General features: G+C 40.0%; 1 protein-coding gene across 3 annotated transcripts in view; it reads left to right on the forward strand.

Moving 5' to 3' along the window:
• Window positions 1–20339, forward strand: part of negr1 (neuronal growth regulator 1) — a 165119-nt gene that overhangs the window by 76208 nt on the left and 68572 nt on the right. For all 3 annotated transcript variants that reach the window (XM_023954182.2, XM_023954181.2, XM_078945847.1), the window contains exon 3: window positions 11089–11214. In XM_023954182.2, the coding sequence (XP_023809950.1) occupies window positions 11089–11214 (126 nt within the window). The remainder of the gene's footprint in view (window positions 1–11088; window positions 11215–20339) is intronic.

Here is a 20339-nt window from a genome sequence, read left to right on the forward strand (position 1 = left end):
GAACATATGTCAGGTGTTGTTACAGTGTTACTGCGAGGTGAGATCCAGCAACAAAACACAACTAGGTCAAAGCTACACACAGAAACACACAACATACAGCACCACTGTGGCGAGGGATAACCGTTTGATTAGTATTTTTTGTATCGAAGACATCGGTGACTTCACAAAAACACACATGCAGCTGCATATCAATACACTGTTTCCCGTTTTGCCAGCAGCACACACTGGTTGGATGCTCAGGCAAACTCCTGCTGTACATTAATAGGGTAAATCAGGGAATTCATCATACGTAATGACACCATTATGCAATGATGTTCATCAGCTAATGTGCGCTTGCCAGGAATCTATTTGTGTCTTTACCCATTTGCTGCCTGCTCCAGCTCCTCACATCTCCATCCTTTAGCCTAACCAACGTGTTAGACACAAGGAGATCATTCAGTATAGGAGATGCCAAAATAAGACAAGTAATAGGAGCTGATGAGATTTTATATTTGCTGTGCTTTTCCAGCACTTAGTCGTTCTACTCTGTTGCTTCTGGGCTCACATAAAAAGAGGGGAAAACATATTTCCTCTTTTATTGTGTTTTTTTTTTTTTTTTTGTGGTGTGTTTGTGTGTTCAAAGGGAGATTGATTTGTTTAATAACACTATAAGAGGCACAGATGGAAATATTAGACACACAAAAAGCTAAGCTCTCATTCAAAGTCTTGGAGCTCTGTGTAATGCCAGGGTTTGTCATTTGTGTGTGGAAAAAAACAACAACAAAAACGTTCAAGTGTATAAGCATGCAGACGTGAAAGTGTAGACCAACCTTTTTAGTTGCTGCTGTTCCTCTCTGCTTTTAAAACGTTGGTCTTTTTTCATAAACAGTGTAATCTTTCCAATTAAACTTGAAAAATCGTGTAACGTACAAAATAAGCATCTGAACAGGAACCCAAGTAAATTTGAAAATTTCCTCCAACTCTACAACTTAACTGTGCCAGTTTTCTGACACAGCAAATGAAGTTAAGCCTTTTAATATAATCTGTTCCTGTTTGTTTATTTTTGAGTCTGACACCTAATTAGGAGGCTTGAAGTTAGCTCTTTTCTGCTCCTTACCATGAGGAGAGGGAATTAAAAACCTTTTGAAATAGCTGTGTGTGAACTGTCTCATTACGGAGCTGAATATTACACCCCACAAACACAGGTTCATTTTACGGGGATTTCCTAATCCATCTGCTTTAGTGCCATCTCAACAACCTGCAGCATGTGAGAACTTTGGAAAATGTAATTTTTTGAAAATTAACAAGCTATTCCGAACCCCCCCCCCCCCCCCCCCATATTTCTTCACTGCATCCAGCACAGACGGATAATAAACTTTAATCTGACTGTGATTTGATTCCGAAAAGCCTCACAGTTTTGATTAAAGAATATGTGTCTCCAGGTCAGTAAACATCTGTGTTTTAAAAAAGGTCAATTTATCAAACATTGTTGAAAAAGGAAACGTGCTGAGGGCTCCGACAGTACCCATGTCCATTTAAATGTGTGAGTGGTTTGAAATGAAACAGGACATTTGTACTTTGGCCTACTTTTTCCGTAGCATCCTCTCATCCCTCAGATTGACATTCTCGAAGCCCTGCCTTTAGCAGAAAGCGTGACGCCAGGATCGGCAAATGCAGTTGCGACGTCATCCCACGGAGGACTGTCAGGATTCAGAGAAGAGTCCGGTTGGCGAGATTCCACTCTGCAACACAAGAAGGAACCCTTCTCTGCAACAGAGCATCTATTTCAACATGTGTCACCAATAATGGCTTATTTAGCTGAGCGTTCCTCTAGGATGGAAACGTGTCACTCCTATCAGCAACGGCAGTTCCATCCCGCTGTGCGAGTCAAGACAAATGTGAGAAGGAGTTATCAAACGTGATGATCAGAGCACTGTTGGTGACAAAGTATGGAAAGCATGTGGCAAGTTGTGTGGACGTATTTTGGGGAAGATGTCCCACATAACTTATCTGTTTCATGATGGATCACAAGAGCCAACCCTAAACGAGAAAATAACCACGACTCAGAAAGTCATAATGGACAGACGCTAAAGATAATGTTAAATCAATAATTTTCCTCTGAGGATGGAGGTAATACAATCAAGCACTTTTCACGCCTATTTTCGTCTATAATAGCTAGGCTGCAGCAAATTTAGGATGACATACGTTGTATTGAAAGCATGTTTACCCATCCAGCAAATGTTTCAAATTTGGTAATTCATAAGTAATAATTTTTTCCCCACAAATATATTATTCCCAAATTTAAAATAAAAAAAATCTGTCAGCTCATAAGCCTAAAAATATGTATTTTTTGCAAGTATGCAAACAAATAAATAAAAATAAAAAGACTCCAGATGCAGAATGTCTGTCCTATTTAGAAGTGTCTTACTTTCCTGTCTTCTTCAAATAAATCAGCTGAGAAATATTCATACGGGTTGAATGTGTTAAACTTGTCCTCCTTACTTCCGGTTCCGGGTTATACAGCAGGACGCGTGGCGTGCCTCTCTGCGAATACAACTATCTTCAAATTACTTAAAAAGTTGATTTTTCTCCAAAAAAGAGAGCTGACCATGCCCCCGAAGAAACCCCAGGAATATGAAGATCTCAAAAAGACTCTTGACATTATTCAAGAAACGCTGAAAAGTTTTATGGAACAAGTGTCGGCTAAGCTAACGCCCCTTTGGGATATGATGGAAGAGTTCCGAAGATTTCGGGCTCAAAACGAGCAGCGAGAAAACCAGGTCGAGATTCTGGAGAAAAGACTGGACGATGTGGAACAGCAAGTAAGGATGAATAATGTCATTCTCACTGGAGTACCAATCAAGCCTCGAGCTAGCACTGCTAATGTTAGCGCTAGCGTAGCTAGCAGTGCCAATACGGAGATCGGTGCTGTGTCTCTGGATCAGCAAATACATTCATTTCTCACATCTAAAGGGATTTCCCTGGATCTCAATACCATCGAGACCTGCCACCTGCTCCCCAGGAGAAAGGAGACGGATAAACCAGCGATCCTCATTAGGTTTGTGAATCTCAAACACAAGCTAGCTCTGATGAATCAACGCAAAAATCTCAGAGGGTCTGCTGTTAATCTGAACGACCATCTGACCAGAAGGAATGCTGAAATCTCAAAACATGCACGGCTTCTCAGGAAGCGTAAGCAGATTGAGAACACTTGGGTTAAAGGCTGCAGGATTTATGTCAAACCACTCGGTCCAGAGGACCGGTCAAAGGTTGTGGTTGTGAACACCATGAAAGACTTTGAAAAGTGTTTGATCACGGTCGTCTGAAACAACGTGGAGTAATAAACCGAAGAGCCAAATAATTTCAAGAAATATGACACGTGGATTCATCACTTTACGTAACCTGAATAACAGCAGAGTTCTGACCTGCAGACAACTTGACCTCAACTTTCACCGTCGCTGATATCAGCTGAAGAAGGATATGGACCTGAATCTAATGTCTGCAGACATAACATCGAAGAGAACTATAAACTCTATTTTGAACCCAGGAGATCAGCTGTTATCAGTAAAAGAAGAAATACCAACCTTGGACAATCGACAGTTATGGACCCTTTTTACTCTTCCCCTACAGCATTTCTTTATTATAAAAAAAAAAAAAAAATACAAAAAAATATTTAAAAAAAAGTAAAACAAATGATTAATCACTTATTGAAAATTGTTAAATTGATTGACTTTTAATGATATTACTACACTTTCTCCAAAACTTGATAAATTGATTCAAAAATCTTTCCTAATGTAGCATAATTTTGCACATGTTTTTAACTTTTGATACTTGATGAAATTTTTGCTATGAAAATTCCTGAAGTAGTGTTGTCTGCTTTAATAATATAGTATTATGTTTTATTCATATGAATGGCTTTTATAAGTAACATAAGCTGCATATATTTCAGATGACTGATCTGCATTTGCCATGTTGATTCCTAAAATAGTTATTTTTGACGTAATACTTAAGTAATTTATCTTTGTCATGTGCTTTATCGATATCTTATGATTTTTAATTCTGTCTGATAAAAACTGGGAACCGGATATTGATAAATCATGTAATAAAATGGTTACAGTATAACGGGGTGGGATTTTATAAGTTCGCTTCCTCCCACTCCCTTTCAAGCAATATTTATTAATATGTCTAATTATCCTAAGTTTGATTAGTTACTGTATGAATGTATAACTGATGTTTATATTGCTGTTGTGTATTATTTCTACTTAATTTGCTTGAAATAAACCATTTCAAAATCAAAAAAACCATTTCGAAATAAAAAATAAACATGTTCAAAACAGCATTTTCACTGCTAGATATTTACCAGGATACTAAAAATTCAAGCTCCTCTGCATTAAAGCAGATATGACCTTTAACCTTTTTTACTGGTCAAAAAGCAGCAGACTAACTAGTGCAAAAGAGAAGAAAAGATGGACCTAATTCAAGGGGAAAGGAGAGTGTATCAGCTGTAATTGGAAAGTGCAACATGACACACAGAAAGTGAGTGTACCAAGTGTTTAACTGAAAACACAAATACAAAGACGTTACAAAGTCAACAATTATCAGACCAGTTTAAATAAAGTGAAACTAAATGAGATGTTTTTGCGTTTCTGTTCACATTGCAACTGCATCTTTTGAAATCTTACGGCAGTGGGGAGGACTGACCCGGAATGGAGCTTCTCAGCCCTCCACCTTGTAGCTCAGGGAGGTGGAAGATGTTCATGATGGGCATCATCCTTCTGTTTGGCTCCGTGATGGAGCCCGGGACAGAACTTCTTCTTTTCATCAAGTTGTTGTCTGTCCATGTCTGTGCTGCCTCCTGCCCAGCACACAGCAGTGTGGAAGACCACTCAGGCCACCGCAAAGCTGCAGAAAGACCTGAAAAGGGCTTTGCACACACACCAAGTGACCTCCACGGATGGAGGTGGTCTGACCCTTCTTGTGAGCTTGAAAGCGTCTATGTTCTCAGTTCTTCAATTTTAATTCTATCATGTTATAGCGTTCTATTAAAAAACTTTATTCTAATGTACTTATTTCATCTTTAAATTTGTGATGTGATGTGCTGTGAGGCTGCTAGTAAATAAGAGAAACATTATTAAGCAGAGATCCATTGGAAAGACTTTTCATCCAAACATTTGGAAAAAAAAGCCTCAGACCAATGCCAGAGGTAGATAGGATCAGAGGACAACTCCAATCTTTTCAATTCTGTGCTATCAGACACTGAGATGATGTGTCAACACTAGGCTCCTACAGCAAGTAAACAGAGGACAAGTAATAACCTCGATTCAGCATCACCTCCACTGCTCTCCCTCTGAAGGTCATCCGTGTTCAGTTCATTTAGATCTAGAAGTGTTGATCCAAAAGGACTTTTAACCCCTCCGCCTGGCAAAAAAACAACATAAATCCTTTCCGTAGTTTGTCCCTGGTGTCACCGAGGCTTGTGCCTGTAGGAGAATCCATCAGCTGGTTAGGTTTTACCTTTTCTGTTTCTGTTGTTTTTTTATACATCTGTTACTGCTTATAGTAATTTTTATTCTCTCATTTTTTTACTGTCAGTTCATACCATAGATAATCAATGTACAGTTTTGTAACAATTTAAAATGCATTAAAGAATTTTAAATCAAGACTCAGTCTTTGAAATGTAATCTCATTGAAGTATGAGGCATTCTCTGCACAACCATCCTTTTCACCAAATCCTTTGTGCTGCTGCTGCCCACAAAGCAGCAAAGAGAAGCAAAAGAGCAGTGGGATTCAGTGAAAACGTAGAGTTCAGTGGCAACGAGGACTACAGTCATGACCATAAATATTTGGACAGAGATACATTCTTTCTAATTTAGTTTCTGTACATTACCACAGTGAATTTTAAATAAAACAACTCAGATGCCATTGAAGTGCAGACTTTCAGCTTCTATTCCATGGGTTGAACAAAAACATTGCAGAAAATGTGAAAAACTAAAGCCTTTTTTAAACACAATCCCTTCATTTTATGGGTTCGTAAGTAATTGGACAGTTGACTTCCATGCTATTGCATGGGCAGGTGTGGGCAATTCCTTTGTTATGTCATTATGAGTGAAGCAGATAAAAGGCCTGGAGTTGATTAGAGGACTCGTGCTTGCATTTTGAAGATTTTGCTGTGAACAGACAACATGTGGTCAAAGGAGCTCTCCATGCAGGTGAAAGGAGCCATCATTAAGCTGAGAACACAGAAAAAAAACATGTGAGAAATTGCTACAGTATTAGGAGTGGCAAAATCAACAGTGTGGGTCATCCTGAGAAAGAAAGAAAGCACTGGTGAACTCAGCAACGCAAAAAGATCTGGACGTCCACGGAAGACAACAGTGGTGGATGATGGCAGAATCATTTCCATGGTGAAGAGGAACCCGCTCACAACAGCTAACCAAGTGAACAACACACTCCAGGAGGTAGGCGTATCAATATCCAAGTCTACCATAAAAAGAAGACTGCATGAAAGTAGATACAGAGGGTACACTGCAAGATGCAAGCCACTCATAAGCCTCAAGAATAGGAAAGCTAGATTGGACTTTCCTGAAAAGCATCTAAAATAGCCAGCACAGTTCTGGAAAACTGGCCTGGGCGTGCATGGCTGCTAGTGGCACTGAGACACTAGTGTTTATTGATGACGTGACACAGGACAGAAGCAGCCCAAGGAATTCTGAGGTGTTCAGAGACATACTGTCTGCGCAGATCCAGGTGAATGCAGCCAAACTGATTGGGCGGCGTTTCATAATACAGATGGACAACGACCCAAAACATGCAGCCAAAGCAACTCAGGGGTTTATTCAAGCAAAGAAGTGGAATATTCTTGAATGGCCAAGTCAGTCACCTGATCTTAACCCAATTGAGCATGCATTTCACTTGTTGAAGACTAAACTTCAGACAGAAAGGCCCACAATCAAACAGCAACTGAAAGCCGCTGCAGTAAAGGCCTGGCAGAGCATTCAGAAGGAGAAAACCCAGCATCTGGTGATGTCCATGAGTTCAAGACTTGAGGCTGTCATTGCCAACAAAGGGTTTTCAACCAAATATTAGTAATGACCATTTTGTTTTCAGTTATTTCAATTACTTATGAGCCCATGAAATGAAGGGATTGGGTTTAAAAAATGCTTTAGTTTTTCACATTTTTCTGCAATCTTTTTGTTCAACCCATGGAATAAAAGCTGAAAATCTGCACTTCAATGGCATCTGAGTTGGTTTATTTAAAATTCACTGTGGTAATGTACAGAAACTAAATAAGGAAAAAAGTGTCTCTGTCCAAATATTTATGGTCCTGACTGTAGGTAGATCGAATAAATGGTGGTGGTACCAAAGAGCAACTTTGGAATTTGTTCAATCAACTTTGCTTTTGTTGCATCTTTAGCAGCCATCGGGCGGGATCTTTGGAGAATAGTTGGGCCCATATGACCGAGAATCTATTACTGCATGGCACAGTTCACTGCAGAAAGGCTCCCTCTGAGATTCAGATCTCGCAGATTAAAATAGTGGCTCGTGAAATTCCAGAATGTGTGTGTGACTGTGCACATGGCGCCGCATGTGTGTGTCCAGTGAAATGTGTTTAAATGTCTTTGTGGGTGGCTGCATGTGCCTCGATGTTTTCAGATGCATAAATACAGAAGCTTTTAACATCAAAGCTCCACGATGATTTAAGTGCACTAAAAGTGGTCGGTTATACTTTAAAGTGATGTCCAGCAGGGACTGCTGATGAGCTGCTCTAGATAGGAAAAAGGAACATTTCACTTTTTTTTCCCCCAATGGGCTTTTCTAGATGAGTCAGAGTCGATGGCCTCCAGAGCCCTCAAAGCGTAGCCTGGATTTAAATGTATGAATCACTGATGCGCTTGTGAGTGAGACAAAGAGATCAGTTTTACAGTGTCACTTAAACTCTTAAACTCTTCTTTAGTGACAAAGCTTTGCTCACAAATCCTACAATTAGCATAATAATGTCTGAGTTTCATTGCAAATGCTCCTAATGTAGACTTGCTTTTGTATTAAAGATGCTGGTTGTTATTTGTGTTTGGTCTTGTGCATCTTTGGCTCATATTATAATGATGGATAAACTTATATTTAATGGTTAAATATGCAGCAGCAGGTTTACATTAAGCAGTTTTGAAGCCATTTATGTTGCTGCTCATACTAGTCTTCACTTTGCACAACAACAGATCTTTTCTGTAAAATCCCACTGTCTTGAGACAAGTACTTAACCATCTAATACTAGAACTATCGCCAGCGGCAGCGAAATAACACACTCTTTGAACTACCAGATCCATTGACTGTATAAGAGAACTGGAATGAGTGACCCCTTCCACCTCGCCTTTCCAAAAAGAAGTATCCGTGGCTCCAAGACACCAAAAATCCCATAGACTTCTATTGAGAAATAAACAGCTATTACTCAGTCAATGTATTTGTCAAAACAACTATTCTTTCTTTGCTTTGCTTTTTTTGGTAGTGCACATTATTCAAGTTATGAACTGGCCAGATATCGCAATAAAAGTAAGAGGTGCCTGTTGGACCCCACGTCAAACTTTTGATTTGAAAGGTTTCGTTCAAAAGATTTCCCCAAGCACGCTTTTAAGTGGGAAAGGTTGTGGGCTTCACTCCTGATTGGGTAGTGGGTTGCCATGAAAACAATAGCCGCGGTTACATGGGCAGAATATATTGATCGGATCAATGGTCGGGTTAAAATTCACCCGTGCACATGGGCACAGAAAACCTTTTTCCGATTAGAACAAACGTTCCCATGGCTCACACTCTCGTTCGGAATGAATCATTTGGGCATGCGCAGTAGTGTAAAAATCACCCGGATGCGGATATAGGTCCCGTTGTAAACAAACCGCTTCCACAGACATTTATGCAGCAGCTCGGTAACATACGAGACGATCTTCCAAACGTGCTTTTATTAATGTCATGAATATTATGAATTGCCTGTTCGCTCATCGTTATATTTAATCTGTGTGGTCAGTGCTTTTTTTGTGGAAGAATTAAGCTGGACGAAAGCTTAGGACAGACTAACACGGGCTAACATCATTAGCCTGATGGATGGACACAAAATCCAGGACCGTGCGAGAAACGCAGCAATCTGCAGCTTTCTAAGGACTGAGCGACATTTATTTCTGCTCTGAAAGTTCACACAGACCGCCCCAAAGCCACTCTGTGAGCTAGCGGCCCGAGTTCTGTTCGAACACGGTTCCTCCTGAGTCCTGCAGCCGCTAACCCAGAGCGGCGGGACGGCTCGCAGTCTGAATTCTCCCACACATAAGAAAACAACAAAACGCACACGTAAAAAAGCCCCCCCCCCCCCCCCCCCCCCCCCCCCCCCCCGACACAAAATTATTAATCCAGCTGCTCTGCTCACTCGGGTGCCAGTGGACCGAGTGAGCGTCAGGGGGCACGAAGCGGTCCTCCTCCGAATCTCCCCCGTGAGGGGTGTAAGAGAGGGGAGAGCCAGCGGGGCGAGAGCGGAGCGGCGCTTTTCACGGGGCGTCCGCAGAGCAGCTGGTCGGTCCCGTATGCGCTCCAAAGCTTTCTCACAGCGAAACACCTTCTATGCATGACGTAAACCAGAGCAGCAGTGACACACGATCGGAATGACCGTTTACATGCTCCACGATCGGATAAACGATCGGTATAACCCACCTATCTCGATCGGAAAGAAATTCTGATCCGAATGAGTCTGATCGGGGCAGAGTATTCCGAACGGCGCGTTTACATGACGCATTTTCTTTCCGATCAGGCGTTCATTCCGATTACTTTTGCCCATGTAAACGCGGCTAATGACTCAAACCGACTTGGGCCAATCATTGCTTACTGACGTCATCTGGCTCCAACATGGCACTGTCTGTATTGTAAGAAAAATGGCAGTTGTATTGACTAAATTTCATTGGAGTGGGAAGTAAGTCCAGTTTTCTTATAGAGTCAATGACTGTAACTCCTCAACCCTTTCTGCAATTAATAGAATTCCGACGGATTCTGAAAAAAGCAGCTTTGCCCATAACAACACAAAGCCAGCTGGCTTAAGTTGACTCTTTAAACATTTTACTACTGTAATGTGTACCATATTAACTGCTTCTCTCCCCTTTAGATTCTGTTGGATTTGCAACAGAATCGTCATTTTTGTAAACTCTTGAAGGGTTACAGTAGTTCAGAGAACGTCTACATTGGGGCTAAAAGACGTTGAAAGTTTATAGCTTTTGTTACTTGGGCCTACTGTGTGTGCTATTTTTCTATGCATTCAAAAAGAATGACCACTGCTAAGCCCAAAAAGCCTGGGTGCCTAAAATCTTTGACCATGTATCATAGTTTAAACAGATCTACCTTAATGTCTTTGTGTGTGTTTGTTTATTTATTGTTTCTGTTCTAGTATCTCTATTTGTGCTTCTGATACTAACAAGACTTCCCTGTCCTGCGACCACATGACAGAAGCACAACACAAATCTGTCCACTTTTGCTTATTATTTTTTATTCTGATTTTAGCTGGATGCATTACCAATTATCACTGTGGGAGCTAAAGAATATATTTAATTAAGTCCCTAATCAGCTTTTGAGCCAATAGGTTTTACTCAGTTATTTGTCTTTGGTTAATTAAAAACAGGTCCCTTAGTTGTTTGTATTCAAGCAAATAATGAAACTCTTTGAGGTTTCCTGATAGACAAAAGGCTTTCATTTAAATTTATTCTATTTTGTTTTTACAGGCACCTTACTGTGACTGACTTTTGTTAGCTCGCCACTACCTTAACTCCAGTTCTTTTCATTTTTGAAGGGAATACGAGTGAATAAAAGAGAGATAATCCCATTCTTCCTTAAATGTATTATTTAACATTATGAGCCTGAAATATGAAAACTTACCAAGGTGGGCGTGTGTGTTATTCACAGTGAAGTGTCGGAGCATTTGCTATTTTTATATTTTTAGATTGAACTATGGGTCATTTTTGACAGTAAACAAATTAGCTGGAGCTTCATTGTCTCTAAAGCAAACTGGTATACAAACAAATGGAGAGCTGTGGTCAAAAATAATAATAATAATCTGTTTTTGTGTTTCCTTTCTTTTGGCTGCTGTAGTTCCTCCCAAGATATATGACATTTCCTCTGACATCACAGTTAACGAGGGCAGCAACGTGTCTCTCATCTGCACAGCCAGCGGGAAGCCTCAGCCAGCCATTTCCTGGAGACACATAACCCCGTCAGGTGAGTTCACAGACGCTGATAGGAGGAGGGATGGGGATGTGTGTGAATGGAGAATGGAGAAAGAAGAGGCATCAGTGGCATTAAAAAGCAATTGTTTGAGAAGTAAAGGGTACTTCCTGTTGTATTGGATTAAAGGACCTGGAAAGAAGACAGACAACATGTTTATCAGTGATGACATTTGTAGCTAAAATTACAAACGTGCAGTTTCTTTGGGACTTGATTTGATTTTTAAATGATGTTCTTATTTAGTTTATTAGCTTAATATCTGATCCCACATTCACAGTGGGCTCAGAAATGAGTGTTCTAGTGACCACTTCTAATGAAACGTTTATATAAACGCACGTTTCAGGGTTTCGCGTTCAAGACTTGTGTTCATGTGGTTTTAAGTCAGTTTGGGGGCTCCATGTACAAAACGCGCAACCATTGAACATCCGTTAAAAGTTAAACCAGGTCAAACTTTGACCAATGAAGGACTTGGTTTGGTAGTGACATGTTTACAGTCCTTTTCCAAATATGGAACCACAAACCGTTTGAAAAGTTATCATAAAAGAGAAATGAATAATTGTGGTTTGTGACTGGCCGGAAAAACGTGACACCAAGTCAGTTATGTATCGGAATAAAAATGTAAAAGGAAAATCCTGGACTAAGATTCGCAAGATTTGACATTTTGGTGTGTTAATATCATCAACGTTTCTACAATGATTTTACCCGAAGGAGCTTATTTTTTCTGCTTTTTGTCCAAGACTTTAAATCTCACACTAACTGCTGTGGGGATGTTAAACAACGGGAGCCAACGTCCCTTAGGTTTACTTTGACAAATTGCAACCTATCATTTGGGGTGCATTACAAATTATGTCTTTTATTATTATCATTATCAGTGGGCACACACACCTAATTAAATTCCTTAAACCCCAAATATTTCCCTTGAAAAATCATTCTGGACCATTTATCTATTACTCCAAAACCCCAACCCAGCCACTCGTAGTCCTCTCTCATTTTCACATTAATGGATTAGAGCACGTGCTGCTTATCTGATAGCTATAAGGATGGCTGCATTTATCTTATGGCTGTTAACCCCCCCCATCCCTTACACGTTCACACTGATTGCATTAGGGGGGAGTTTTCAGCAGATGATCAAAAGAGCTATCCTCCGAGTCCGAGTGGCAGTCACTCCTTCTACTTTGAAGTGTCCACACTTCAAAGGAAATGATATGCTGGTCAAATGAAAGGGCCTGGACTTAATGTAATCACAGACTCCGTTTCCCAGGACAGCAGAAAAGAAAGAAAGGGCTTTCTTTGAGTCAGCTGTCGCACACACCGTTTGTCTAAGATATCCGGCGAAGGTAGAAGGTCGGAATGGGCTAATTACATACCGATGACAAACATCCATTACCTTTTGGTTATTTTGAGGTTCAGAAAACAGCAGACTAAAACAGCTTTAATCATAAGCTATTTAATTATCTGTTGATCTTATTAATTATTCAGAAAGTTTGGGTTTAAAGTGTGGATGCCATGCTTTGAACAACTTTGTCAAATAAAAAAGCCCTTTAAACGCTGATTCTATTGATACCAATAGTTCGCGTCGAAAAAAATCCGAAGCATATGAATAATAGACATCTTTCGAAGGAATCAGAGATTTGGATCTGCCGCTAGAGCGCAGGCTGGAAGTGAACCCGATATGACCTGTGACGTCATGAAAGGCGTTGATTTTCGCAGTTCCGCTTCGGACAGCATGTAAACAAAACCGGTAGTCTTCGTTTCTCTCGTGTTTAAATCTGTTAATCATCAACATGCCAAGTCGTTGTGTGGCAGCTGGATGTAGCAATACATCTACTGAAAGTGTATCTGTGTATAAAATTCCCAAACAAGAAACGCTGCTGAAAAGGGGAAAGTTCAAGAAGGTGGACGGCGAAGGATTTTTCCCTCCAGATCTGCAGGAGAGAAGTCTGCGTTTTCGAAGGGACAAAAACCGGGACACAAACGAAGAATTTTGAACGGAGAGTTGGGAGGAGGATCTTGGCTTCTGAGTCGAGGAAAGGCGGGTGAGCTGGAAGCGAGCGAGCCGTTTTCTGGGTCGGAGAGGACGGCGCTGGAGTCGGGAGCGGAGGCTGCTAAGCTAGTGTGCATCACGATGGATCACATTGAGGCGAAGTAGTCGTGTTTTCTGTTGTCCTTGGATCCAACTGGAGTATTTCAACGCACTCAATGTTTTGCAAGAGAAGCAACAGGCCTGCAACGTTTTTTTTTCTTTTGCTTTTGAGGTGCCGGTACCGTGAGTAAACTGAACTGTGTGTGTGTGAGCGCGCGCGCGCGCACGAGAAAAGGTTTCAAACGGGTTCAAACGGGTAAAACTGTTAATGTTCCACAGTTGTTAATGGTATACAGTGACTTTGTTAACTAAAGAGTAGTACCATCTGGGAAACTTTTATTTTGTGACATTTATTTTGTAAATTGGGTTGAAAACCAGTGTTTACCTTTGTTTAGATTAGGCCAAAAGGGGACATTTTGAGTATATTTTAGGGTAAGTGGAGTAATTTAATTTTATACATTTTTTAGACTTACTGGAGTCTAGCCGAATCTTCATGCTGGCTATCGTCATGATCGGCATGATCACTAGACCTACTACTTTCTGCTATATCCTCCTCACTTTCGCAAAAGGGTTCGAATCGATACGGTTGCAAAAGTGACTCATCATCATGATAATCTCCGCAACTTTCCTCTTCATCTTTCTGTTCATCTGATGATAAATCGCTAATAGAGACGGTAGCATCACTCTGTGCTTCGCTATCGGTGCTAGCCATGTTGTCTGCCTTGTCTTCCTTTCGTTACGTCACAAACAGGGCGGCGCGAATTCGGCGGAATGCGTGAAGCCGGCGGCCGTCCTCGTTGTTTATATTGCGTTTTTCGCTATTTATTCTTTTTCGAAAAATATTAAAAACAATCGCAACATGAAATAGAAACTATTTACTATATTTTGGCTTATTAAAATAGGCCATGTCACCCACACTTTAAAGTCCCACTGAAATCATCTTTTGATCTATTGTAAGTGTTTCCAGTGGTATTTTAATCATGATTATGGTGTTTTAGGCACAAAAAAGACATTTGCAGGGCAGCAGCTCGACCTCAGATCGCGTCTGTACCATTTTGCCGCGCGATTTGAGTTCGATGTCACCCTAACCCGTAATCCTAAACCTAACCCTTCCTCTGGGTCTGTGCGGCCAAGAAAAAGGTTCAACACTGGCTGCACTTATTTGGAAATTTACGTGCGTATATTCATTTTCTTTGTGCCATTTCATATTATCTGCTTATTCAACAAGCTCTTTTTTGTGTGTAATTTTATTAAACAGCAGGGTCTGGTCCACACTGTCATCCTGTCATTCCACACAATGTTCAAAAAGTGTGGTTTGGGAACTAAAAAGATGTTACTTTTCACCATGTCTTTATTGCTGAAGAGAAACTTATGAGAAACGTATGAGAATAGCTGCTGTCTATAAGTGTCATTATCCGATTTTTTTATGATATTGGACTTTTCAAGTAACCATCAAAACAGCATTATTTGGTGTCTTTTATCTTATAACACTAGTTATGGTCTAGAATGATCTTTAATGCGGCTGGTTCCGTTCTCTCCTGGTTCTCCCAGCTGCTAGGGACCTTACCTTACCCAAATTATTTCATCTTCGTATGTGAACAGAATGCAGAACACTACAGTGGTACAACCGAGGCGGGATGACCACGGTAGTGTTTATCGCAGTTGTATCCACGACAACCACCATTTTATCCTATTGAAGTACAAAGGGAGGACCAACAGCAACCTGGTCTCTGTTGCAGACATACATTTATTGTCATAATAGCAAAGCTAATGCTATGACTGTCAGCACTATGTTTACCAGGAACACTCTGCAGATAAAACCGAAAGAAAGAGCCTATTTTAAAAGCAAGGCAATGAAAAGAAACAAGTTTTAAGATTGAAATTAAATATCGGTTCAGTTTGGGAATTATCAGAATAAATAATCGAATTCAATTTTTTTCAATGTTGAAGATAAAAGTAGCTTTTCCCTTTTGGCCGACTCTGCGTTCTATCAGCTTCCTGCTGTGTTGTTGCTCCACAAGTGAATCTAATATGGTTTTTAGACCCTGCTTTTAAAAAAAAGAAAGCAAATATTTAGCAATGTAGCATACTTATCTAAAGGAGGAACAAAGGGATGCACCATAAAGTTCAGATATTATCGCCGTCAGCAGATAATTACTTAAAGCTGTATATATCTCTTTGGCCCAACGTGAACATTCTAGGCGGTTGTGCTTTGACCATAATGACCATGAATGCATCAGCACATCTGCAACAATGTGGACCAATGTTGTAACTACCTGTAAGTTTCTTAGCCTCTTTCGCTAGTTTTGATCTGCACTCAAAGCTTACCTGTAGCTCTGAGATTTGCTGGAAGTTCCTGGAAAACAGCTGCTGGGTATGGGCTTTGTGCGTCGGCGCTTAAACCTAACCTCATAAAGTCATTAATGTCCCACTGTGTGAACACAAAAAGATTCTCAATTGAAAAACACTTTTGGACATCAACTTTGTCACCTCCATTCTGTGGTGCAAACGTTTGATCACAGTTTTTGTCATTCCGCTGCGTTTCGCAGGTCTGTTCAGTGGTTTGAGCACAGGTTTAAAGTCAAAACATAAGAGATGCATCTTATGAGGAACATTGTGCTTTCACAACAGTTAACAAGCACCGAAAAAAGCTCAGCAACAAAAAAGGAAGTCCTTTGCTTGATTGGCCTCAAAAGTCTTAACATTTGATTATTGGAGAATTTGTATTAGCTTTGTCAAATATTTTTGAAAGTATAAGCATATTTAGTATCAGCAAAAATCCAATATGGTGTATCCCTGGTTTACACTCAATGAAATATTTTTATCTCCAGTTCTTTGTTGCCTGCCATGTGTGAGGTCAAGCTGTTTCAATGGCTGGAAGGTGGCAAAAATACCTAGGTGGCAGTTTGGATTTGATTTGGCTTCACTCTCTTCATCATTTTGGCATTTTTGAGTGAGGTCGGGGATTTTTTTTTGCACTAGATAGCTGTGCTACAGCAGCCAGTAAAGTTTGACAGAATGATAAATTGCACTGACTTGCTGTCACATTTCTGCACTCATACTTACTGGATCGTGTATGCTTTTTTACCTCTTCGCTTTCCAGTCAGCCAGAAAACTACAGCTGAAAATAAACTGTTTTTCACAAAGGTTCACCATAAATGGTTTGTGAACCCATGATTCAGTTTATTATCTGTTCATCAATATCTTGACATGTTTATTTTTCAATTTACTTTAGACTTCTATTTCAATTTGCAAATGGAAATCAAACATTTTTTATGTTAAAGTTAATTACGCCACATTTGTTATTGTGGACCTGACTGCTTCTTCAGTTCTCCTTCAGGTCAGTGAAAAGGAAAAGATGACCAGTTTAGTCCCTTTTCACTAATAATCCCTTTTCACTATTGACCCTGTTTTTGATTTAAAGGTTTTGACTTTTAAGCCTCTTTTTCACTGAGTGGTACGGTCCAGTCCTGCCCGGTATTTTGAGCATTTCCAATTATAAAGTAAACCCATTAAGCCGGAACCAAACCATAACATTTTTGGGCCCCTGTTGGTTGTAGGTCAATAGAAAAATGTAAGGGATCGGTTAGGGCGGAGCTACTGTCATCACACAATGAAGCCCATTGATCTGCAGAAGGTCATTACGTCACAAGTAAGCACCAGACGAGAGCCGGCGTATTCTTCTCCGCCGCCTGCAATCTTCTCTCAAAACAAATATAAATGAGGTGGCTTTAAGTGCCAAAAGCCAAGCAGAAAAATAAAATAGCTGCTGGATGACAGTGGAAACGAAGCTATAGAGAAACCCCCCAAATACCTTTGACAGGTATTTGTTTGTCACGAGAACATTAATAGAGAGAAACATAAGCTTGTCACATTTGAATATAAGGCTATGAAGTACTTTTTTGTTTAAGTACAAGTTTTCATAAAAGTAATACAATGTCTTGAAATGTAAAGATCTTTAATCCTTAAGATACAAAGTTTTAGACAATTCGTAGTGTAAGAAGCCTTTCAATACTTTGGCAGAAAATGTTATTCCTACAAAATTATTTGTTTATTCTTTTTCATGTTTCCTGAGCTTCCTTCTCACTCCACGGGCTCCTAATGCATTCTGGACCGTCCAACGTACAACTGACAGTTCTTTAAGCGGTGCAGCATCTATCCTCAGCTCATTTGCTCAAATATGTTTGCCCAGAAAGTAACAGGGAGGTGGTCATACGTGTTGTGGAGGCCAAACACATGCAGTCAATCAGACATGACTTGAGGCTTTTTTTTTTTTTGGCTGAGTTTTACTCTTTAAATTTTAGAGAGCTCAGATGGGAAGCAGGGGAGCAAAGTAGAGTTTATATATGAAGGCTGACTAATAGTGTATTTCATAGACAGGCTCTCCACAGAATGCGATTCTACCCCTACATCTAGCCCACACCTTGATTTGGGGCCAGAAGGCAGCAGTGGCCAGTGCAATGGTGAGGGTGGTTCTCCATTTTCAAGAGTTAAATGGATAAATTGATGTAGAAAAGGCTTCCGTACGCTATAATGGATTCTTCAGTGATGCCTGCCCTATCTGTATATTACAGCCCTGAAGGCAGGGTATGCTCGGCTCCTGTACACAACGTGGGAAATTGCTTACTGCAACAGCACTTAGCCAGGCATTGGCACTGCATACTGAGTTGACTTAGCTATGATTTCTTTAATTTTCTGGAAGTGACATCTCCCTCAGGTGAGGAGGGCTTCAGTGGGGCTCAAATATCCCTCTTCAATATCTTCTCACATTCATCTTCCCATTGAATTCCTTACACTGGAGATAGTGTTCTACGTTCTCTCATTTTCCTAAGGAGAGGATATTGTGTGGGTTTTCTTTACTGTGATTTTTTCCCCCCATTTTTCATCTAAAGCTTTCTGTACATAAAGGAATGAGACTCCCGTTTATTGGCCTCGTTGACCTTTGCACAGCACATATTCTGCTGTGATCAATAGGACCGCTAAATGCAGCACCAGCCAAATGATGCAACAAGATCCCCCACCGAAATCATATATTGGCTTTTTTATTTTATTTAAAAAGACACTAGCTTCATGTGTTTCCCTTTAAAACAAATAAATATAAAGAATTCTTCAAAATATACTTAAAGCTGTTTTAAAACAATAATGTGTTTTGTTATTTATGTCATGTTATGACAATCAGACCAAAGTAAGTTTGACTCATTGATAAAATTTACTGATTGCAGAATGGAAAGAAATTTACCTTAAAAAAAAGACCTCAAAACTGTGCGTGCACAAAAATAGATGACTAGCACGTTGGGTCAAGTACAAATTATCATTTTTTTTCAGCTTTACATTTTATACATCTCTTTGCTTGTGCTTCATTAATCTACAGTATTTGTATTTACTCCTCCCACTTTTTGGGTGCATTTTGACACAAACCCTAATATTGCATATGGATCAAAGGCTAATGTCATGTGCTCAGTTAACAGACTCAATCAAGTAAATATACTTTAACATGTTTTTGCTCGACTGCAGAGGTTTTTACACGCATAAAACTTTCGAAAACCAGATGTATTTCTGACAAACTCACATGGTCAGATGCAGCCAAGGCAGTGAGGTTATGGTGTTTCAACAGGACCTCTCCTTTAAGGCAAACTCACATTGTTTTGCACTGAAGATTTAACATTTAGTCTAATACCCGTAGCTTTTTAAGAGTCCATGATCAGTGATATACTCATGACATTTTAAAAAATAACCATAGAATAGCATTTACACTTGCAAAGGTCTCTGACGTTTGGACTTTACATGGTATCCTCTTTTTACCTGTAATTTAATGAAGATGGAGTTAGGCCCTGCTCCTTGATTAGATGTATTTACCACTCCAAGGCTGCTACAATTCCGTTGTATTACTATATACAATGACAACAAAGGCTTCTGATTCGGATAACTCTAGTCCAAACTGTAGTACACTAATTAAAGTTCTTTAAAACAGCAATACAGGACCAAGGGGTCGTGAAGAAAAAACGACATTGCATAAGCGTGTCTATGGCTGAATTCCAATAGCTTCCCCACCCTTATGTCTAGCCCCCATCCCTACATTTATCCCTCCAAGCTGAGAACCCCCAAATTCGGACGTTACTACCTCTTGATGATGTCATCAGTAGTCCCCGGTCATCTACGTTAGTGCATAGCTGCCAGGGCTTGGAAAATGCACAATATTGGTTTTATCATTTAAAAAATTCATGCAAAAGCAAAAACTCAGAACTTACTTTTAAATGTAAATTTCTGTGCTTCAGAGCACACACACATGACAAAATGTGTTTCTCCTCCGTGCCACAGCGCGAAATGGATCATCCTACCAGCGTAGGGATGGCTAGCCTTAAGTCGCTATGGCTTCGTTTTAAAAAACACTTACGGACACCACTACACCTTCAAATGCCCCTACAATTGGAGCCATTGGAAGGGGCCAGAGAGGTAAGGGAGCAATTTAGGTTCAGATTGTTTAAGGTTTAAAAATAGCAACAATAGTTTTGATCTAGATTTATAATCACTTTTACAGACACTGAGGAGAGGCTGATCAGCTGTCCTAAGTAAATAAGAAGGGGTGTTAGGTCAGGGTGTAACAACGAGAAGACGTATTTAGATTAGCAAAAATAAATTAGGTGGTTTTTAAAATGATGGTAAAATGTACAGGCAACCGGTGGGGTAAAATGAGCAAGAAGGGAAGGTTGATATCTGAATCATTTTAGCAAAGGTTATGATTTTTTGTGCAGATTACCCTGAGACATGGAGTTTGCACAAAGTGTGCAGGTTTTTTTGGGTTTCTTTTTGCAAGTAAAGGTGTTCAGCCAACCTTTGTCTTGTTTACTCTGTTGCACCCTTTTGCTATGCTATCTGAACATCTTCCAGAGCCTCTTTTCATATTAATGTTTTTTTCTCTCTAATTGCTCTAATCTTTCACAAGCAGACTTCTTCCTTTGCCAAATGAGTTCTAAGCAACACAACAAAATAAGTCCTCATGCCTCCTGGTGAAAAACAGCAGTTGAAATGGGCGTTT

The sequence above is a fragment of the Oryzias latipes genome, chromosome 4 (genome assembly GCF_053564925.1).
Source record: "Oryzias latipes strain Hd-rR chromosome 4, Olatipes_Hd-rR_3.1".
Lineage (NCBI taxonomy): Eukaryota > Metazoa > Chordata > Actinopteri > Beloniformes > Adrianichthyidae > Oryzias > Oryzias latipes.